General features: G+C 42.0%; 1 protein-coding gene across 1 annotated transcript in view; it reads right to left on the reverse strand.

Moving 5' to 3' along the window:
* Window positions 1–23,219, reverse strand: part of CIT (citron rho-interacting serine/threonine kinase) — a 164,183-nt gene that overhangs the window by 109,188 nt on the left and 31,776 nt on the right. Inside the window, exons 7-8 of the mRNA XM_047088045.1 lie at window positions 17,537–17,740; window positions 15,312–15,465 (exon numbers count right to left, since the gene is read on the reverse strand). Of these exons, the coding sequence (XP_046944001.1) occupies window positions 15,312–15,465; window positions 17,537–17,740 (358 nt within the window). The remainder of the gene's footprint in view (window positions 1–15,311; window positions 15,466–17,536; window positions 17,741–23,219) is intronic.

The following is a 23,219-nucleotide window of genomic DNA, read 5'->3' on the forward strand; positions in this document are numbered from 1 at the left end:
TGATTAACAAGAACCCTAGATGTGTGGTAATTTCTTAAGCCTAATGGGCTATTTCATGCAAGTGCCGCTTTAGGAAACCTAGAGTACCCGATTTAGTCATGAAGAACTGGCACGTTAAAAAACAAGTACGACAACAAAAATCTGAACTAGATATAGCTCATGAAACTCCTATGACTTTTAATCATCACTGTGAGTTACACACACTGGTGAATTGTGTGTGGCAGAAGCAGAAGATGAATAATGGCCAACGTGGTGTCATAAAAGACAAAGGCACATAAATAAATATTGCATAATGATATAATGAAGCAGGACTGTGCCTGGAACACAGTGGGCATTCGACATTAAATCCAAAACATTTTCAACTTTGTTCTATCTACCATGATGTCCCACACCTTAAGAAAAAAAAAAAAGGTAATTCATTTATTAGATGCCACGTTCAAAACTAAAAGGAAGACGACCAGAAAATTAGCCATCTTCCAATTCCTTAAAATCTGAAGTACCAATGCGATCGCACTTACCCACGGTACAAAGGCAGAGAACTGCAAAGTATGTGAAGAGGAGGCTATTTATGTCATTTAGAGGTCAAGGTGTGGGTATGAAAAGCAGAGATATATAAATGGAGCGCTGGCAAGTTCTGCAGAAGGGGATACAGTGAATTTTGTGTGTTCCTGTGGGAAAGTGTCATGGAGGTGATTGAATGTCAAGAGTTGGTTAAAAGGGATCTTGGCGGGCTGGAGTAGGGAAGAGTACCGCTTTAGAAAAGCCACAGAGCACCAGCCAGAGAAAGACCTGGGTGATGAGGCTGGGAACGAAGTGAAAGTGAAATCTTGGCTGGACCTTGAAGCAGGGGAACCCTGGATCGGATTGACAGAAAGGATTATCAGAGAGAGTTTTAGAGCACTGGGTGGGTGATAGTGCCAGAGACCGATACCATCGCTGCAGGAGCAATGGTTGGAAGAGGTCGATGCTAGAAACCTCTTAAGGACAAGTCTACAATAGTCAACATGACAAATTCTACACTAAGGAAGTGATAACAGAAACAGAGAGGATGTGGATTAACAGCAGACAGGCTACAGAAAGAAGTGGCAAAATGTGACAACTGACACAAGAGCAGAGCTTTTAGGAATATCAATGACCAACTCTTAGGATGTGAACAACTCCAGGAGAAAAAGGTTCCAACGGTAAGAAGAGCAATATCCATTATCATCAGGTCATGGGAATGAGCCAACAGACAAGTTAGGGGATAGACAAATAGAGCTAGTTACTAAATATACGTTAGTAATTCAGCCCCATCAGAACAGACTCTATTCCCTAGAGCCTCGGGCAAGTCCCCTATTTCCTCCCCAGTGGGTAGGAAGTGGTCAGGTATAGCTCCTACAAGCAACACGTTGTGGAAGAAATACAAAAGGAAGACAAACTAGATCCAGTTTCCAATAGACTCAAGTAAATAAAAACTTCTCCCATGTCTCTGCTTCCCTAAAAGTCATAAAGAGACTTTAAGGTAATGCTGATTTGGCTGGTGATCAGTTTTTACAATGGTGTCTTCAAAGGAGATGAATAAGGAAGTTAGCATTATTCAAGCACGCATCAATCGCTCAATCTCAAGGATGCTAGGGTCTGGCTGCCAACAGCTAAGCAGATTCCCTCTCGGGTGGCAGATTCCAGGTCTCGATGGAGTTGTGGGCTCTGTCAGAATCTCACTATTCTCAAAAGCCATGTTCCTACCAGTCTGCTTAACATCAAGTTTTTGGTAAAGAACTTTGAATAATGGATTTGCTTTGAGAGAATGCTTTGAGAGATGCCTTCTCTCAATTCTGCATCATAATTCAACCAGACTTCTAACATTGTAGCTTTACCTTGTTTGCCCCCTGCTCTCTGGGTCTAGGTACTCAGCAAACCTGCAAAATACCTACTCAGGCTGGAAATGCTCCAAAGAGAGAATCCTTTCAAACCGCAACTAGTTAGGACTGCGTTTCCCTGCCAGCGTGGGTCTGGATAGAGCCAGTCTGGGGCCCAGGTAGAGACTCCCAGAACATAAACAAACAATGAAGGAGCTCATCCCTCGGCTTCCATTCCCTAGGACCCAATCACTCTAGTGCCCAACAATGTTCCCTTCTAGCATCTTCCCCCTTGAATTACCTATACCCAACAACACATCAGATAGCACTCATTCTCTGCCGCCCTCAAGACCACTGTAGTATCCTTTGCTCCAATATTTTAAAATTTATTTTTAAATACTATGAAAATCTTCACAGGCACAAAAGTAGTAAGGTAGTACAATGCACTCCCACATGCCCCTCACCCAAGTTCAACAACGAGCAACTCTCATTCCATTCCACCCCATCCCTGTCTTGTTTGCACGTTTGTTGATTATTAAAAGAAAACCCCGGACACGGTATCATGTCACCCATAACTACTGCAGTAGATATCTCTAACATGGGGTTTCTCAACTGGGGCACTAGTGACATGTGGGAGTGGACAATGCTTTGTTGTAGGGGGCTGTCGTGTATTGGAGGGCATTTAGCAGTTATCCCTGACCTCTTCCCACCAGATGCCAACAGCACCTCAAGTCATGACAACCAAAAATGTCTCCAGTCATTGCCAAATGTCCCGTGGGGGGCAAAATCACCCCCAGTTGAGAACCACTGCTCTAACAGATAAGGACGTCCAAAATACTGTTACAATACCTTCATCACACCCAACAAAATCACGATAACTCCATAACATTATCTAACAATACTTTTGTGTTCAATTTCTCCAGTTATCCCAAAAATGTCTCTTCACAGTTGGTTTTTCACTTGAATCAAGATCCAGCCAAGGTTCACAAACTGATTTGGTTGGTATGTCTCTTAATCTATAGTATTGAATTTTTATTTTTAATTTTTTTTTTTTAACATTTATTTTTGAGACAGAGAGAGACAGAGCATGAACGGGGGAAGGGCAGAGAGAGAGGAAGACCCAGAATCAGAAGCAGGCTCCAGGCTCTGAGCCATCAGCCCAGAGCCTGACGCGGGGCTCAAACTCACGGACCGCGAGATCGTGACCTGAGCCGAAGTCGGACGCTCAACCGACTGAGCCACGCAGGCGCCCCAGCATTGAATTTTTTTTAATGCCATTTATTGGTCTAAGAAACTGGATCACGTGTCTCTGTAGAATTTCCCACATTCTGAACTTGGTTTCAGTGTAAACTTGTGACATCATTTAACATGTTTCTCTGTCTCTCATGTTTCCTATAAACTGGAAGTTCAACTTAGGGCCTTCTGTACATTCATATTCAATTCTTTTGGCAGGAATACCTCCTGGTATTCTGGATGTGCTGTCTACTTAATGCATGACATTAGAGGGCATACAATGTCCGCTTGTCTCCCGCCTTCTGATGTTCAGAATGATCCATGGGTTCTGATGACATCAGCCTGATCCCTCCACCATAAAGGTCCTCCCCCCCAATCTTTCACTTAAAGGTTTCAGCCACCATTGATGAGCATTACCTACAGCCATTATTTCATTAAGGGCTGCAGAATGGTGGTTTTCTAATTTCATCATTCCTTCTGCATTTATTAGCACATCAACGATTTGATTACCCTGAAATATAGTTCAAATAGGAAGGCAGAACGAATGCTTGGTTCTTTCTATATTTAGCAACATCCAAAGTAATGACTTGGGGGCCCTTAGCAACAAGTGCTAGAAGTGACCAGTGAGATTTCAAGTTATCATTATGAACTCATAAACTGTTACATATTTGATGCGTTTCAAGCCACTGCAGTCTTTTTGGTGCTCATATTGTCCCATCTGAGGCCAGGAGAAGCCCCTCTACTGGATATTCTTGCCAGAAAAGTCAAATCTGAATCTATTTTTAGCTTTTAGAGCTACCTTACAGTTTATAGGGGCTGAAAGAATAAGTACCACCATCATCCCTTACTGAGGAATCAGAGACAAATAGGTAAGACAATGACCCAACTTCTTCATCAAGTCAACGGCATGTATACACATGTATATGTGTGTGTATTTTTTTCAATTTAAAAAAAATGCCACTCTTCTCTGGGAGGGTGGGTAAATTTCCTGCAGCCCTGCATCAAAGGTTATCAAGCACTTGCCTTGCCAAGACTAACGTGGATATTTCCATCCCCAGCTGGCTATCGGTTCCTTGTGTGTGTCCTTTGTTAGCCAGAGTCTGAAGAACAGGAAGGGTGGGTCTTAGACCCCAAACTGCCAGTGCTGTGAGACGAATATAATCCTTTTCTTTCCACCACCAGGGAGCAACAGGGTTGGCCACATTTATTTTCTATGAGGTGAGACACTGAAAATCGTTTCCAAACCCTTGGTCGTGGACCACCTGGACCTCCTACTCTTTGTCCTTTGGTTGTAACCTCTTTTGACTCCTGCCAACCACCCTCTTTAGTTCTATCCAAATTTCACACTCAGAAAATGAGCGTAAATGCAATCGCCACGCGTCACAGAATTGACTCAAAAATTGGCTGCTGAATATAGTCCCAGATGTTTAATATCATTTTTGAATCTTTGGCCAAATGATTTCCATGTTTGATTGGTTGTAGAAGGTTTTTGGGTGAGAATTTAAGGATTGAAGACTCCAATTTATGGGCTTTCCAAAAAAACCTATTCCTCGCCTTCTCCCAGGAAAGGCATTAATTTACCTCATTTGGAAGTGATTTTACTGAACTGAAATTTAGCATTGCACTGTTGGCTTGCACTAAGAGACACTATAAGAAGCAGTCATAGGGGAACACCTGGGTGGCTCAGACAGTTGAGCGTCCAACTCTTGATTTCGGCTCAAGTCATGATCTCACAGTTTATGGGCTCAAGCCCCGCGTCACAGAGGGGAGCCATCAGTGCAGAGCCTGCTTGGGATCCTCTGTCTCCCTCTTTCTCTGCCTCTCCCTCTCTCTCTCAAAAATAAATAAACATAAATAAAAAAAGAAGCAGCAGCAGTCATAGGGAAATCCCCAGAGCACGTATGGGAGGCGTGAGGTCTACCATGTCACAAGGAGGTCTCACTTATGAGGAAGCCAATGATGAAATTCCTCAGGGCTCAGTATCCAGAAAATCAAGTCTCTTCTGAGCAAACCATTTTGGATTTTTCTCTCATGGGACTGAGACTCTCATACAGTTGAGCCTTGAGCAACACAGGTTTGAACTGCAGAGGTCTACTTATACACAAATTTTTTTCAATAAATAAAGCACAGTACTGTAAATGTATTTTCTCTTATGATTTCTTAGTAACATGTTCTTTTCCCCAGCATACTTTAAGAATATAGTAAGAATATAGTATGTAATACACATTACAAAATATGTGTTATTCAACTATTTACATCATCAGTAAGGCATCTTGCCGACAGTAGGCTATTAGAAGTTTTGGGGGAGGGGCACCTGGGTGGCTCAGTCAGTTAAGCGTTGGACTTTGGCTCAGGTCATGATCTCACGGTTTGTGGGTTCAAGCCAGGCGACAGGCTCTGTGCTGGCAGCTCAGAGCCTGGAGCCTGCTTCAGATTCTGTGTCTCCCTCTCTCTCCACCCTCCCCTGCTCATGCTCTCGCTCTCTCTCTCAAAAATAAACATTAAACAAAAGAAGTTTTGGGGGAGTCTTAAGTTATATGCAGCTTTTTGACTATGTAGGGGTCAGCACCCCTAACCCCCATGCTGCTCAAGGGTCAACTGTAACTGTTCCCATTTTCCTTTTTGTTCTGGCCACTAGGAGGCTAAGAGTCCCAAATCTGTCCTTGTCCAGCAACTTGACCAGAACTTGTTTGTTTTTACCTTTATCTCTGACTTGATTTCTTTACTGTGCTATTTCCTTCAGCCAGATTCCTACATTTATTTATTTTTATCCTTTTGATATTGCAATTATCTCTAAAATAAGCCATCTCAACTTATCTTGGAATAAAGTGAAATACTGCATATTTTTAACATTTCTGGATGTAGCTTCTAAATTCAGACTAGAGCAGGGAAATCCCATAATCCTAATTTATAAGCAGTTAGCTCTTCTTAGCCTATTTTCTCCTATCAATAACTTACTTTCTAAAAACAGAACAACCCCCAAGAGAGACATAAATATTTGCCTGTATAGCCCATAAGCCTATAACAGCTACTGACTACATGTCTTCATTATTCCTTGTTTATGTTGGAGAAGCAGGTGCCCACATGCTCCTGGTCTAGTGAGTTGAGTTCCTGCCATCACTACTATAGCATCCTCCCTCTTTCTACCCTCCTCTCTCGCAGGCTGATCCCCTAAACAGTCCAGCTCCCCTTCCTCACTTCCTCCTGCCCCTGAAGCGACTGTCCAACAGGGAGATACACTTGAGGGGCAACCAAGGTGAATATAGGAGCACATCTACCAACCTCCTCGAACTGGCTCTGAAAACAAAGCATGGACAGAAACCTGCTCGAATGGTAGGAACCCAAAACAAGCAGACCTGAAAAAGACCCAAAACAAACCAACACACACACACACACACACACACACACACACACTTCACAAGCCATTAAGATAATGCTGTTCTAAAGGCAGAACACTAAAATAAATAAATGAAATATTCATGTTAAAACCATAGGGGCTTTCATTTGTGAAGAAAAGAACACTGTTCATCATAAATCAATGCCAGAGCGGCCAATTCAAAGGATAAATAGGGGTTTTATGAAGATCTCTTCATTTATATCAATGATGCAGGAAAATCACCTGACAATAAAAACTCCTGATTTCTTGGGAGACAGTATAGTGATGTTGTTAAGGGTACAGGCCACACTGGTGTTTACGTGAGTACAGAATATTCTGGGAAGTTACCTAAGAAGCTGACAATTGTGGTTCACTTTAGGGAGACGCAATGGGCACAGAGTGAGGAGGAGACAATTTTCACTGTTTAAACTTCTGTGTCACTTGAATTTTTTTTTTTTTTTTTTTTTTTTTTTTTACCACAAACTATACAACTTTTTCAAATAAATACAAGCAAAGAGAACTTGGGAGTCTGAGAGACCCGAATTTGACTTCTGCCAACTACTCGCTCTGTGACCTTTGCCAAGTGGCTTCATCTCCTCAGGCCTCAAGGTCCTCATCTGAACGGTGGGACTAATCATACCACCCATCTCATAGAGCTGTAGCAAGTAAATGGGACAATAATATGCAGAATGTGCTTTGCAGAGCCCCTGGCACATACTAGGTGCTTAATAAATGGCATGGCAATATAATACACATCTAAAAAGTTAATGAAGAAAACTTAGTCCATCTTTAATTAAAAGTAAATATGGGGGGCACCTGGGTGGCTCAGTCGGTTAAGCATCTGACTTCAGCTCAGGTCATGATCTCGCAGTTCGTGAGTTCGAGCCCTGCGTTTGGTTCTATGCTGACAGCTCAGAGCCTGGAACCTGCTTTGGATTCTGTGTCTCCCTCTCTCTCTCTGCCCCTTCCCTGTTTGTGCTCTGTCTTTCTCTCTCAAAAATAAACATTAAAAAAAAATTTTTTTAATAAAAAAGGAACAATAGTAAGCTGGGTGGAGGATGTGGAGTAGAAGGCACAAAAATGCCTTTTTACAACCACCTATTTGCTATCAGCAGGTGGAGATTAAGTCAAGCCACCATCTTGAAAGATAGGAAGGTTGTAAAGTCCATCTGAGAAAAAAGCTTTAAATCCCTCAAAAGCAGAGCCTAAAACCCAGCATTTCTAAGCAGTTCCATCCACCCGTGGAAGTCCTCAGCCAAAAAGCAGTCTTCCCTTCTCCCAGGCCCAGAGGACAAAATGAAAGACCCCACAAAGATGAACAAGAAACCCTAAGGCTGACAGAATGAATTTTCTCCTCTTGCAGGGCTTTGCAAATGCTAATATGCACAGGAATCTTATTTCTGGGGATCTTATTAAAGTGCAGCCTCTGATTCAGCAGATCTAGAGGGGCCTGAGTCTCTGCATCTCTAACAAGCTCCCAGGTGATGCCAATGCTGCTGGTCCACAGACCACACTCCACACAACAACAAGTGAACCACAGTCTGGACTACGGTTCCACTGCTTGTTAGCAATGGCAGTCATGAGTGATTCTGATTACTGCAATATTTTCTCTCCTGGTAAAAACCTGGCCGATCCTTCCAAATCAGCGGTTCTCAATCAGGGGCGGCTGTGGCCCCCAGTGGACACTGGGCAATGTCTGGAGACCTATTTGGTTATCACAAACTGCATGGGGGAGGGTGCTTCTGGCATGTATGGGAGCAAAGGCCAGGGGGTGCTGCTGAATATCCTGCACTCACACAACAGCCCCATCACAATTATCTGGTCCCATGTGTCACCAGTGCCAAGGTTGAGAAACCCTGGGTTTTGGTTTTTGTTTTTTTTTAATGACATTTATTGTCAAATTGGTTTCCATACAACACCCGGTGCTCATCCCAACGGGTGCCCTCCTCAATGCCCATCACCCACTTTCCCCTTCCCCCACCGCCCATCAACCCTCAGTTTGTTCTCAGTATTTAAGAGTCTCTTATGGTTTGCCTCCTTCCTTCTCTGTAACTTTTTTTTTCCCCTCTTCCCCTCCCCCCTGGTCTTCTGTTGAGTTTCTCAGAATCCACATGAGTGAAAACATATGGTATCTGTCTTTCTCTGCCTGACTTATTTCACTTAGCATAACACTCTCCAGTTCTATCCACATTGCTACAAATGGCCAGATTTCATTCTTTCTCATTGCCAAGTAGTATTCCATTGTATATATAAACCACATCTTCGTTGTCCATTCGCCAGTTGATGGACATTTAGGCTCTTTCCGTAATTTGGCTATTGTTGAAAGTGCTGCTATAAACATTGGGGTACAAGTGCCCCTATGCATCAGCACTCCTGTATCCCTTGGGTAAATTCCTAGCCGTGCTATTGCTGGGTCATAGGGTAGGTCTATTTTTAATTTTTTGAGGAACCTCCACACTGCTTTCCAGAGCGGCTGCACGAGTTTGCATTCCTACCAACTCTGCAAGAGGGTTCCTGGAGAAACCCTGTTCTAATAACCAGAAAATAAGAGTTGGGTCGTGTCAATTCATCCCAAGACTATAAACCCCAATTTTGGAAGTGGGTCTTGAATCCAATACTGTCTTTTCCCAGGCCAGACGTGAAGCTTGGAGAGGTTAACAGATTAACAGGAAGAACAGGATGCCATATGTAGGGAAGGGGTCACCAGCTCATAGTCCATATTTTGTTTAAAATCAGGCACATGTGGTTCGGTAAGCCAATGAGTGACCCACTAAGCATTAATCTTTCTATGATTTCGAGCTACAGCAATTTAACAGGAACAGATGTAAGCAGACCTGAAGCTTAGGCTGTAAGTTCCCTGAAGGCAGGACCATATCCAAATTTGTCCATCAACAGAGCTACACTCAGCACAATGAGGAAGAAGGTAGACACTCAACATCATGACGAATCCTGTAGATTCAAGAATTCCAGATGTGCTAAATAGATGCAGAGACTAAACCACCCCTAGTGTGACATGGTTTATTACTTGTCATCACCACAAACACTATTACTAACAACAATGATCTACGCCAAGGCATGCCTGGTTCTGTAGAAAGAGCACGGGCTCTAGAGTCATGCAGACCTCGATCCAAATCCTGATTCTCTCACTATGTGACCTGAGACAAGTTAACATAGTGTCCACATCTGTAATATGGGCATAATAATCCTTACCTCTGACAGAACGGTTTCAAAGTCGTACAGTGTCATGTATTTCAACAGCTAGTTGGCTACTTAACCAATACTTCCTACCATATTAAGGACTGGAGTAAAATGCCCAGTGAGTTATATGGTGCTTATTTCTGCATAGAACAGTATGTAAAGATTTCACCTGATGACACAAAGCCACAAGATCCCTTTCCTTTAAACCAAAGGCCATCATGCCCCAGGTTTATTGAACAACCACAGGACTGTGCATTTGTGGTTTTATGATGGCCACTCAGGGCCTGGTAGTGCACAATGATCATCAATGACAAAAAAGAGACCTACACAGCATGGGAACACCACCGAGTCACTCACTACCAGTGGAAGTGAAATGTACCCTCTGCTAACAAATGGTAAGGACCTGAAAACTCACAATCATTTTGCAAGAGCTAGGTCTTTCTGAGAATAGTGAAAAGAACATAATTTAGAAGAAGACTGTGTTGTAAGTAACAGACAACGTCTGAGCATTAGCCACAGAAGTTCCAGGACATTTCCACAATCCACGTTCGCGTTTCGCATTCCCCACTGTCAGGATGTAACGGTGTTGGACGAAAGGGACAAGCATGCCGGTTCCAATGACATCACTATGTCTGTGCAAGGAAGATATTTTAACAGATGTGACTAGAAAAGCACACCAGGCAGCAAAACTTCCCCACTAACAGGAGCAAGTGTATGATGCCAGGAAATGGAGGCGTAACCCCGAAGGCATGAATGAAAGAGGCCCTCTGACCTCAGCATTCCAGAAGCTCAGAAAATATCAGGCTGGGTACCACCAGACTCTTGCCCAATACTGGAAACATCACTGGAATTGCAAAGTCCAGGGCAGCCAGTATACTTAAGAAGTCTCCTACTGGAACTTGGAAAGCCACCTTGAAATAGTGATGATAATAATAAGCAACTGAAAACACAAGCTGACATCTGATCACGCGAAGGTGGGAATGAAACATCAGGGTAATGGGCACCTGGGGACCTTCATGGGGCAGTAACTCATCACAAAGCTTTTGACTTGCTGAGAGAATACGGGTTCCTGAACTGGGTCAGGTTCCTGGTTCGTGTACTGTTGCCCAGAGCAACCCTAAGAGACTGGACCCAGGGGGACGCAGATGTTCCGTCTGACTTCAGTGTGAAAGCCGGGGCATGTCCTAGTTCCCCTCAGCAGCCACTCCTGATTCTGTCATTCATAAATTTGTCCAGACCCTTCTTAAACTACATTCATATATCCTGCCAGGACCACCTCTTGAGATGATGAGTTTTAGAAGATTATTACCTGCTGTGTTAAGCAGTACTTCCTTTCATTGGTTACAACAAGAAAAAGAAGAATTAGGGGTGAGGCAGCAGAAAGGCTAATGTAACTTTCATCAAGGGACAATCTTGTGTGTGAAAAGTACAGATATTTAATACCCTGGAACCACAAGGCATTGAAACAGCAACCATAAACTCGGCTTCAAGGGTTTTGCTTAATGAAAGTCACTCAACATGCATTTGTGGAAAAACTGGGACTGGACAAAGGCATAATTTCTGTTAGAGTTACCTAGTTGGAAAGTAGCTCAAAGATCATGGAGCCCAGCAATGTTTTCAATCACACAACCCCAAGTTGATTGCAAATATGCAGGGATCAGAGGTTGGTTTAAAAAAATTCTGCAAGGGAAACTCAGTGAACTTCCCTAACAGGGAAATCTCGTAGGAGAAGCTCAGTGAATACCGTGTGTCTCTGCATTGTCAGGGATGCGACAGAACCTCCAGGAAAACGCACTACCAATCCTCGGGGGACATGAAGATGCCCCTCATTGGCTGAGCTACACTAAGTATGTGCCTACTGCAGGTGCCTGCAATATGGCACCCTGGACTGACTCCTGGAACAGAGACATGAGTGGAGAAACCAGTGAAATCAGAATAAAGTTTGAAGTTTGATTAATAGTAATGTGCAAATATTAATCTTAGTTTTGACAAATGTGGCACCGTTATATAAGATGTTATAACATTAGGAGACGCTAGGAGAAGGGTATGTGGGAACTCTCTGTACTATCTTTGCAAGTTTTCTTTTTTTTTTTTTTTTTTAAATTTTTTTTTTTCAACGTTTTTTATTTATTTTTGGGACAGAGAGAGACAGAGCATGAACGGGGGAGGGGCAGAGAGAGAGGGAGACACAGAATGGGAAACAGGCTCCAGGCTCTGAGCCATCAGCCCAGAGCCCGACGCGGGGCTCGAACTCCCGGACCGCGAGATCGTGACCTGGCTGAAGTCGGACGCTTAACCGACTGCGCCACCCAGGCGCCCCTCTTTGCAAGTTTTCTATGAACCTATTATTATTCCAAAATAAGGTTAATTAAAATTAAAAGACATTTTTTTAAAGCAAACATATTTCATGACACTCCAGAGCCACTGTACTGGGAGTCAGAAGCCCATAAAAGCCATCAGGATTTTGAAGAATCAAGATTCAGGGCAAAGGACATGAAAAGACATTTTTCTAAAGAAGACAAACACATCAGGGAAAAACAAATCAAAACCACAATGAGATACCACCTCACACCTGTCAGAATGGCTAAAATTGACAACACAGTAAATAGCAGATGTTGGCAAGGATGTGGAGAAAGGGAAACCCCCTTACACTGTTGATGGAAATGCAAACTGGTGCAGCCATTCTGGAAAACAGTATGGAGGTTCCTCGAAGTTAAAAATAGAACTACCCTACGATCTAGCAATTGCACTACTAGGTATTTACCCAAAGGATACAAAAATACTGATTCAAAGGGGTACATGTACTCCAATGTTTATAGTAGCATTATCAACAATAGCCAAATTATGGAAAGAGCCCAAATGTCTATCGACTGATAAATGGATAAAGAAGTGGTAAAAAATAAAAAAATAAAAAAATAAAAAAAAAAAGAAGTGGTAGATACACACACACACACACACACACACACACACACACACACACACACAGGAATATTACTCAGCCATCAAAAAGAATGAAATCTTCCCATTTGCAACAACGTGGATGGAGCTAGAGTGTATTATGCTAAGCGAAATAAGTCAGAGAAAAGACAAATACCATATGATTTCACTCATGTGGAATTTAAGAAACAAAACAGATGAACATATGGCAAGGGGGTGAGAAGAGAAGAAAGGGAAACAAACCACAAGAGACTCTTAACAATGGAGAACACAGGGTTGATGGAGGGAGGTGGGTGGGGGATGGGTTAGATGGGTGGTGGGTACAAAGGAGGGCACTTGTAACAATGAGCACTGGGTTGTAAGTGATAAATCACTGAGTTCTACTCCTGAATCTAGTATTATACTATACATCAACTAAAATTTAAATAAAATTTGAAAAAAATAAAAAGAAGACATATAGATGGCCAATATGTATATGAAAAGGTGCTCAACATCACTAATCGTCAGGGAAATGCAAATCAAAACCACAATGAGATACTGCTTCACACCTATTAAGATGACTGTGATCAAAAAGCCAAGATAACAAGAGTTGGTGAGGATGTGGAGAAAAGGGAATTCTTACACACTGTTGGTAAGAAGGTTAATTGTTACAGCCACTAAGGACAACGGTACAGAGGTTGCTCAAAAACTAAAAATAGAACTACCGTATGATCCAGCAATCCCTCTTCTAGTCGAACACCCAAAGAAAATGCAATCAGTACCTCGAAGAAAGATCTGTGCTCTCCCGTTCATGGCAGCATTATTCACAATAGACAAGATATGGAAACAATCTAAGTGTCTATCAACGGATGAATGGATAAAGAATTTGTAGTATGTATACACACACACGAGAGAATATCACTCAGTCTGGAAGGAAGGAAGGAAGGAAGGACGGACGGGGTGCCTGGGTGACTCAGTCTGTTCAGCATCTGACTCTTGATTTCTGCTCAGGTCATGATCTCACGGTTCATGAGATTGAGCCCCACATCAGGGTCTGCGCTAGCAGCATGGAACCTGCTTGGGATATTCTCTCTCTGTCTCTCTCTCTCTCTCAAAAATAAATGGATAACCATCAAAAAAAAAAAAATAAGATTACAGAGATAAAAAGGCAAGGCAAGAAAAGACTATTTGAACAGCATCTAAAGAAAACTATATCAAATCTTTCTAAAAGCAAAAAAGAAAATAGCCCTGAAAATATACTATTGATTAAAAGCCCTAAACCTTGGAAGATTTGGGGATTGATGCCTAAAGATTAGAAAAATTAAGCAATGTGGCTCCCAGAAGAAAAATAAATTTGCTAAGGCAGATTTATAAAAATGTAGCCTACTTAAACATTTGGGCAGGTTAGAGAAACCATCAAAATGGCTTTCAACTGGAAAACACTGGGATCTTAACCCAACTCATCATATATTAGGATTACAACATGGCTCGAACTAGAAGTCTGGTTTTGACACCTAGAAATGGATTCCACTCCCCACCTCCCCTCATCACTAAAGATAAAACACTCAAACAGGGTCACCTGGGTGGCTCAGTGGGATGAGCGTCTGACTTTGGCTCAAGTCATGATCCATGGTCCATGGGTTTGAGCCCCGCATCAGGCTCTGTGCTGCAGCTCAGAGCCCAGAACCTGCTTTGGATTGTGTCTCCATCTCTCTCTGACCCTCTCCTGCTCATGCTCTCTCTCTCAAAAATAAATAAATATTTTTTAAAAATTAAAAAAAACAAAAACAACCCACTCAGACCCACTGCTTTCCTACCGGCCCTAATCTATGCTAATCATTGGCACATTCAATCAACACATCCAAAAATAAGAAATGTTTTAAAAAAATCAATTTTTTTTTAAGTTTATTTATTTTTGAGAGAGTGCGTGCACAAGTGGGAGAGGGACGCGGTTGTGTGTGTGTCGGGGAGGGGGGGTCGGGGGTCTGGACAGAGGATCCAGAGAAGGCTCTGTGCTGACAGCAGAGAGGCTGATGCAGGGCCCAAACTCACCAACTGTGAGATAATGACCTGAGCTGAAGTTGGACGCTCAATCGGCTGAGCCACCCACGTGTTCCCCAAAATCACCAATTTGTAAAAGCCCAAGCATTTTGGTTTTGTCAATAATAAATCAAATCTCTGTTTTAAATGAATTTCATTTGCACTAATTGATTCCAAAGCGATGTATGTATGAATGAATCTGCTGTGTGTGTCTATGTTACAGATTTTACAGGCTTGTGAGCAAAGACAAAATGTTTCCGAGGAAAACACGAACACAGAGAGGCATTTATGGGTTTCGTGCAGGCTTGGCCATTTGCAGAGCAACCTGGCACTTTGCCTCATTTTTGAGTCTTTTTTCCCAATCTGTGAAGGAAATACATACGTCCACTTTTCCTCTTAGAAGAAACTCTGTCAAACCAACCGGCAACCCTTGAACTCCATCAATCTGTTCCTCTAACTTACTGAGAGATGATGTGAAGGCCACTTAAGCACAGAGTTTGATAAATGACCCCATTCTGTGCAAACAATTTTAAAGAAGAATTACCACTTACAGACAGCTACATCATTAGCCCTTTCTATCCCTGGAGATAATTGAGGCCCTTATTTATATAATTTATACCACCTTCTGCAGGCCAGAATAATTTCAGAACATTCTTAAGTGTTTACACTTAATCTGAACACCAGAAAGGAAGGACCGCAGCCCTACTCACAGTTACGAATGTTATTCCAGTCGATTTTGGAGAAGAAAGGGTGGCAGCAAAGGCCTTCAAACTTCAGTCTCTCTTTCTGGCCACACAACAAACTCTGAATCAGATCAAGTAATTCGCTGCTAACTTTTGGATCCTCTGGAAACTTCAAAAACCGCTATTCCAAAAAAATAATAATTATTATTTCCTTAGCAAACTCAGTTTCTCATGTCCCCCCAAAAAAGTATTTCTCATATATGCAAGTTTCTTTTTGTTAAAAGAAGGAAGTTTTGTGCCCTCTTAACTTTGGACCAAAGGCATGTTCCCAAAATAAATGGCTTGTTCACATCAATAGGCCTAGTTCCTTTGCAAGAGTTCAATATCCTTCATGATTTGACCTCGGTCCTCTCTCTTGTCTCATGTAGCTACACTCCCCATCTCACTCTTTGCTGTCCAACAATGATGAGCTATTTAAAGCTTCCTGAACAAATCATGCTGTTCTCTCTGCCTAGAACGCCCTCCCCAGCCCGCACCCCTCTTCCACCAGATCACTGCCCAGCTCCACCACCCCCCCCCGCCCCGTAATCTACTTCTACACAAACACAGTGCACTGTGATTTCTGTGTAATAACAGGGAAAGAAGGCAGAGAGAGCCTTCTGCTCTCTCAGCACTGTAAACCTGGTACCTAACCGTGCCTGGTGCCATTCTCTCATTACTGAACGAATGAACTGAAATGAAGGAAATAAATTGGCCCCAAGAATCATCTAAGGGAAAACTTGAACTCAAGAGGAGACTCAAGAATAACAAGTAATATATATATATATATATATATGTATTAAGCATATAAAATATGTATTATACAATATGAAAATACACATTAAGTATTCCAGAAAGATGAAGTTGGGTGAGCTAGAAAAAAACTGAAATGTCTCTTCTTCCTTTCAGTTGAAACTAAAACATACATATCTATCATATCCTAAAGAAATGAGCTTAATAGGGGCACCTGGGTGACTCAGTCGGCTGGGTGTCCGACTCCTGATTTCGGCTCAGGTCATGATCTCACCGTCATGAGATTGAGCCAGATGTCAGGCTTTGTGCTGACAGTGTAGAACCTCCTTAGGATTCTCTCTCTCTCAAAATATTAAATAAACATTAAAAAAAAGAGAAATGGGGGGCACCTGGGTGGCTCAGTTGGTTAAGCATCCGACTTCGGCTCAGGTCACAATCTCACAGTTCGTGGGTTTGAGACCCGCGCCGGGCTCTGTGCTGACAGCTCAGAGCCTGGAGCCTGCTTCGGATTCTGTATCCCTTTCTCTCCTCTACCCCTCCCCCACTCACACTCTGTCTCTCTCTCTCTCTCTCTCAAAAATAAACAAAAAAATTTTTAAGAGAAATGGGCTTAATCTACTAGAATATACACTTATTAGAAAATAGTTTTAATTCTACTTCATATACATTCCTGTATTTCTAATTTCTGCCCCCATTTCAATTCTCCTGCCATATTCGATAGCTAGTCATACCGAGAAACAGCATAGCATAGCATCAAGAGCATGGACTTCCAAGCCAGACTGACTGTGTTATTCTAGGCAAGATGGTCTTGCTTAACCATTGTGTGCTTTGGTTTCCTCATCTGTAAAATGGAAGTAATATCTACCTCTTCCATTGTTTGAGGATTAGCCGAGTTAATGAACCCTATTTTTTTTTTTAATGTTTATTTATTTTTGAGACAGAGAGAGACAGAGCATGAGCAGGGAAGGGGCAGAGAGAGAGAGGGAGACACAGAATCTGAAACAGGCTCCAGGCTCTGAGCGGTCAGCACAGAGCCCGATGCGGGGCTCGAACCCACGGACCGTGAGATCATGACCTGAGCCGAAGTCGGACGCTCAACCGACTGAGCCACCCAGGCGCCCCAGTGAACCCTATTTCATAAAGTCTAGGACTCAGTTATTCCCTTAACAGCACTGAAATAAAAATGCATTTTATAACCAATGAAATATCATAGATTAATTGGCAAGTTTTTCTTTTTTAACGTTACCTAAAATAATGGCATAGGCTTACAATGACTGGCAGCTGAGAGTCAATAAAACACAATCACTAAAGCGCTTAGGACAGCTTTTAGCACAAAGTGCTTTATAAGTATTTGCTGTTGTTATTATCCAGCACTACTGATTTACATTACAAAGGTTCACTTGTACATTTTTAAATGACAGTTCTCAATATTACTTCAAAATCTACTAATGGCTCTTTACCTGGAAATTCATGATGTTATTGAAGGTTCTGGCTGACGTTCCCTCAGTGAATGGGGATCTTCCATAAACCATCTCATAAGCAATAACTCCCACTGACCACCAGTCACAATCCAGGCTATAGACGCCTTTTCCGTCCCCATTCATCACAGTCAACACTTCAGGGGCCATGTAATCTGGGGTCCCAATCGGGAGTTTTGCGTTCACCTGGAAACCCATAAGCAAAATGAACACAGCAAAACTTTCAATTATTCTCGAATAGATTGCCAACAGCCACGTTTCAGACACAGGCTGATTTGCCACTGATTACTATTCTCCCAGGCACTTAAACCTTCTGTCAAGTGGCACGCTGTCAGGAAATGCAAACGATTTACTAATTAAAAAAAAAAAAAAGTACATAATATAATCCAAAGGCAAAAGGGCAAGAGTTGTTGATGATATACGCCCTTTGGTTACACAAATGAGAATTGGGGAAAGAACGGAAGGTGTCTTTCCTGATACATGTTACACAGTATTTCTCTTACTTATGAAAACAGCAAAATGATAATAAATCCTAAAGACGAATCTATAAGATCTATATACCCATTATTGAAAACCTGGCAGCTAGCTGGGGCAACACGATATTGCAAACGCATTGTATCTCAAGTTTAAATATTTGGAATCAACATTCCTACTTCAAGCCACCCACAGGGCAAGACATGATAAGTATCTTCCACCAGAGACCAATGTTAATGAGTTCATTTCCCTCACCCCAAACTCCTGTTCCTGTGGTTGCCTCCCCGCTGTTCAGAAATCCACAGCCCTCCAATCCAGTGGCACTCAAGCACCCAACCCTCGCAAAGGTTAGGACAATGTAGTAGGTCTTTTTCTAAAGCTAAATATATCCCATTTAAAGAACTGTCCTTTTTTCTGAGAACTTGTCCTTCCGACTGTTTTAGTGTTTACATGTCCTTTGTTTCTTGAAATGAGGCCCGATAAAAGACTTTCTGCCCCCTACCTCCTTCCCTTCCTAGACAACAGAGGAAGTCAGCAACGTTTTCAGCCTTCAAAATTATTTTGAAGTCTTACTGAGCCATGAAATTTGAAGGCTAAGGATCACCTCTCTGACTTCTTCCCTATCAACACAGAAAGGGCCTGATGTTAGTCATATACTGTGTTGACCAATAATCCTACAGCCGTCCAATAGCCCTGCCTTTAAAGAGGTTTCTCTCACATCAGCAGTTACATGGGCAGAAACGAACTTTCTCCCTATTAAAGGATGTCGAGTGCCCCCGAGTGACCTTAGATATTTTGTAGGTATGGCCACACCCCTTTAAGGCTGGGCTTTATATTAAGAAAGGCAATTTGCTTTGCTTTGTTTTGACCAGAAACTTAGTCCCCTTCTCTAGGGACAGACACCCAAGCTCTTCCAGCTCATAACTTTAATCTTGTCCATTCCTCTGCCCCAAAGACCCACGATTATAGGAAACAGACCCACTCTCCCTACTCCTTCTCTTTTCACCCCTTTTCTCAAGCCCACCATAGGTTTTCCAAACCCTAAATCCAGACAGCAGTGTGATGCTGTTATTCTTTACACCAGTCATCTGTTGCTTTGGGCAACAGAATTTCCACTGGGAGGACGCCTGGCTGGCCCAGTCAGCAGAACATGCAAATCTTGACCTCGGAGTTGTGAGTTTGAGCCCCACACTGGGTGTAGAGATTACATTAAAAAATAAAATAAAATCTTTAAAAAAAAAAAAAAAGAATCTCCACTGAGAGTACCCACTGGGAAAGCTGGACAGTCATACCGCCCAAGAAAACCAAAGGCCATTGTTGATAGACAAAAGTGGGGAGAAAGGATACCACATCCGGTCTAAGACAGGGTACCTTACGCTTGAGGAATTGAAAGTAGCTTAAGTCAAGAGGAAGCCTCAATGCTGGGGGGCCTGAGCTAAGACTTCTATTTTTTTTTTTTATATGAAATTTATTGCCAAATTGGTTTCCATACAACACCCAGTGCTCATCCCAACAGGTGAAGACTTCTATCTATCTTTTAATGTGTATGTAAATGTTAATGAGCTCAGCACAGGATTCAGATTAAACTACAGGGTTTTAATAGAAACCCTCAAGGGGCGCCTGGGTGGCGCAGTCGGTTAAGCGTCCGACTTCAGCCAGGTCACGATCTCGCGGTCCGTGAGTTCGAGCCCCGCGCCAGGCTCTGGGCTGACCGCTCAGAGCCTGGAGCCTGTTTCAGATTCTGTGTCTCCCTCTCTCTCTCTGCCCCTTCCCTGCTCATGCTCTGTCTCTCTCTGTCCCAAAAATAAATAAACGTTGAAAAAAAAATTTTTTTTTAAAAAAAACCCTCAATACTGACAATGAGAAATAAAAGTATTTTTTAAATATGAAAACAAGAGGAGAAAAACTGCAATGTCATCACTGATTAAACGCTTACCCTTTATGCCTAATTACCTTGCAGAACCATTAATATGCAATCTTCAAACATGCACTGCTTGCACTTGCTGGGTTTTATTTTATTATCACACTAGATTGTTTGGAAATATTCAGTTCTCCTTGTTTGCAGCGCACGGGGATTGGTCACTTGTTCACAACCAAAGAGTCGAAAGGAACTGGACTGGGGCACGTTATCAGCATGACCCAGGAAAGGGCGTAAGTCACCAATGCCTCATTTTCAAACTCATGATTAGACTTATCCAAGAGCGTCAGGTAACTCCCTAACTACTGCCCTCTAACAGATATGTGATTATACACATTTATGTCTAATCACTTTATAATTTTCAAAATTTTAAGGAAAATATCCCTAGCTTCCCTTATGGACATCTCTGACATAAAGTATATTAAGTACTTAATAGTAATTAACAAAGGCTTTTAATGACAATTTAATGACTGTTAAATTTCCATTAGCTACCGGCCTCCAAGCACATTAAACCCATTTAACACGTAACACCACCATCCTGACAAGGATTTTGCAAGATGGTTTCACTCTCTTCTGGTGGCAATTCACAGCCAGCTAATCTGGGTGAGATATTAAAAGTGGAGCCATGTACTGTGGGCCAGCCTGCCTGACAGGACACCATCTGATAATTAACTAGTTAATTTTCACTGTATTGATAAGGAAGAAAAGACACCAATTCAGCAGGAGACAATAAGAAAACTAGGAGACAGAAAACTGAGTTGTATTTCAGGAAATAGAGACAGTAAGGCAAGAAAAAAAAGGGGTAGATTAACTTAGATTCCTTTACAAGCAGAAAGCAGATGAGAAGTAAGAAAACCACCATCTGCCTCCTCCCAATCCCCTTCCCCTAAAATGCTTATTAAACATAAAACTATTTCAGGGCGCCTGGGTGGCTCAGTAGGTTAAGCATCTGACTTCGGCTCAGGTCATGATCTCACAGTTCGTGAGTTCAAGTCCTGTGTCAGGCTCTGTGCTGACAGCTCAGAGCCTGGAGCCTGCTCCGGATTCTGTCTCCCTCTGCCCCTCCCCTGCTCGTGTTCCCTCTCAAAGAATAAATAAACATTAAAAAAAAATGCCTTTTTAAAAAACTATTTCAACCTAACTTTCCCCATGTAGCTGCCCAGGGCAGAAACATCCGCCTGCAGAAGGAGGGGGATGGGGGGCGTATCTCACTATGTTGTTCCTCTTGGGGAAAAGGAATAAAAGCTTTTCACTCCTACATAAATCTCAAAAAAGTCTATCTCCTATGAGTTTCCAACCACTAAATGAGGCTGATTAACACTTAACATGCTATACTGCTCTTTGTTTACAATCTCCTTACAAATGTTTGTGTGATCTGGGCTGATGGCTCGGAGCCTGGAGCCTGTTTCCGATTCTGTGTCTCCCTCTCTCTCTGCCCCTCCCCCGTTCATGCTCTGTCTCTCTCTGTCCCAAAAATAAAAAAAAATAAAAAAAAAATTAAAAAAAAAAAAGTTTGTGTGAGAGCTGAAAGAGACAGGTTGGAAGCGTTCACCATTTGTGACTCTTTGAGATTCTAATAAGGTAAGGTGGGTGACCAAAGTCACACCGCAGGTCAAAGGCATATCTCAGTTCAACAGCCAAACCTCTAGGCAGTATGGCCCCATGTTAGTAAGGAGAATACTCCAAAGCAACATTCTGACTAAGCGGCTTGGAATAATGACAATGGAAGATGGAAAACCCTACAGATCTAAGAGTCACAAATACCTAAAATTCATAGATAATATTTGTGAGCAGTAGGGAAAGGATTAATTGATTTTCAGTGAGTAACATATATAAATTTCAGTAAATGTAGGTTATATATGGTATATTTTGAGTACAAAAAATATTCTGAACCCCCTTTTCACCTAGGAAACATTCTACTTAAAGGAAACATGTGCTTAACCCACCAAAAATACAAAATATATTTAAAAAAAAGTATAATTCTATATCCATACTCGACTTCACCTAGATTGTAGATTATTGGTCTTCCATAATTAAAGGGCCTTTGCACTGAAAACAATGCTAAAAATTCCCTCCTACGTGCTTGTCACATTCTGGCCCTAAAAGTACAAAGTTCTGGAGAGGAGACTCTTTCTCCAAGAGAAGAGGAGATGACTGTTCTCATGTGTTGGACTGAGTGCCGTCTTTCCTTCACCAGACTAATCAGGGATTGAGCACTGAGCTGCAAATAAACCTGAGTGACCCTGGAGGGCTCCCCGGAAGTGATGGTTGTTCCAATTAGAAGAACTGAAAAGGGTAGTCTGAAGCCCTAAAAAACAGAAATCTGAAATGAAGTAAAGTCCAGTCTCTCCATCAAGGGCTCTGAAAAAAGTGATTCCAGATGCACAGATCAGGCCTTACTTTATTCCCATTTATTTACCAAGTATTGACTTTGGACCACAATTTAGTTTTCCAAGTAGATTTTCTTATTGCAAGCACGTAGTGCTGGCTCTCATTAATAAGCTTTCTGATGTTTCTCAACTGACTTGCAATGGTTCTCAACCAGGGGTGATTTTGTCCCCAAGAAACACTGAGCACTGTCTGGAGAGATTTCTGGTTTTCACAACTGGAGGGGAGGGTGTTACCAGCATCTAGTAGATATGTAGCTAAATATCCTAGAATACACAGGATAGCCCCCTGCAACAAAGAATTACCCAGAGCAAAATGTCAGTGGTGTTGACCATGTACCTATGCTTCAATTATTAGACTATGTACCTATGTTTCAGTTTATTTCTAGATGCATGAGTTCATTACAGTCACTCATGCAACGTACAAGTTTTTCAATCCTAGATGATAAAACTTCACATTACTTAACTTTTTTCCTCTGCTTTATTCCAGTAAATTCAAAACTTAAGTTTTCATACCTGTTTCTGAGTTGCACATAATTTTTAAAACATAAAATGCTTTGATCCTATAACCTAATTCTCATTGTAATGATCAAGTAGAATCAATTACAAGAACATAATTTGGGAGGAGGGGAACCAGCACATAGGGAGACTGTTTCTCCAAGGATCTGAACACCAAGCAAATTATCTCAAGTAATCCTCAGGTCTGCAGAACAGGGTGGCCAGCCCCTGGAGTGCAAAGAGTTAACATAACCCCAAGCCTTTTCCTAATATCAACCTAACAATACCCATCTTTCTTCCAAGGAACTTGAGCAAAAAAGGCAAATTTACATATTTCCCTTCATGAGGACTTAACTCTTAGAGGCTGGAGGGAAAGGGGGCATTTTAA

Source organism: Lynx rufus, unplaced genomic scaffold, assembly GCF_022079265.1.
Source record: "Lynx rufus isolate CCGP_SWC_20201006 ecotype Redwood Valley unplaced genomic scaffold, mLynRuf1.p SCAF_24, whole genome shotgun sequence".
NCBI classification, from domain to species: domain Eukaryota; kingdom Metazoa; phylum Chordata; class Mammalia; order Carnivora; family Felidae; genus Lynx; species Lynx rufus.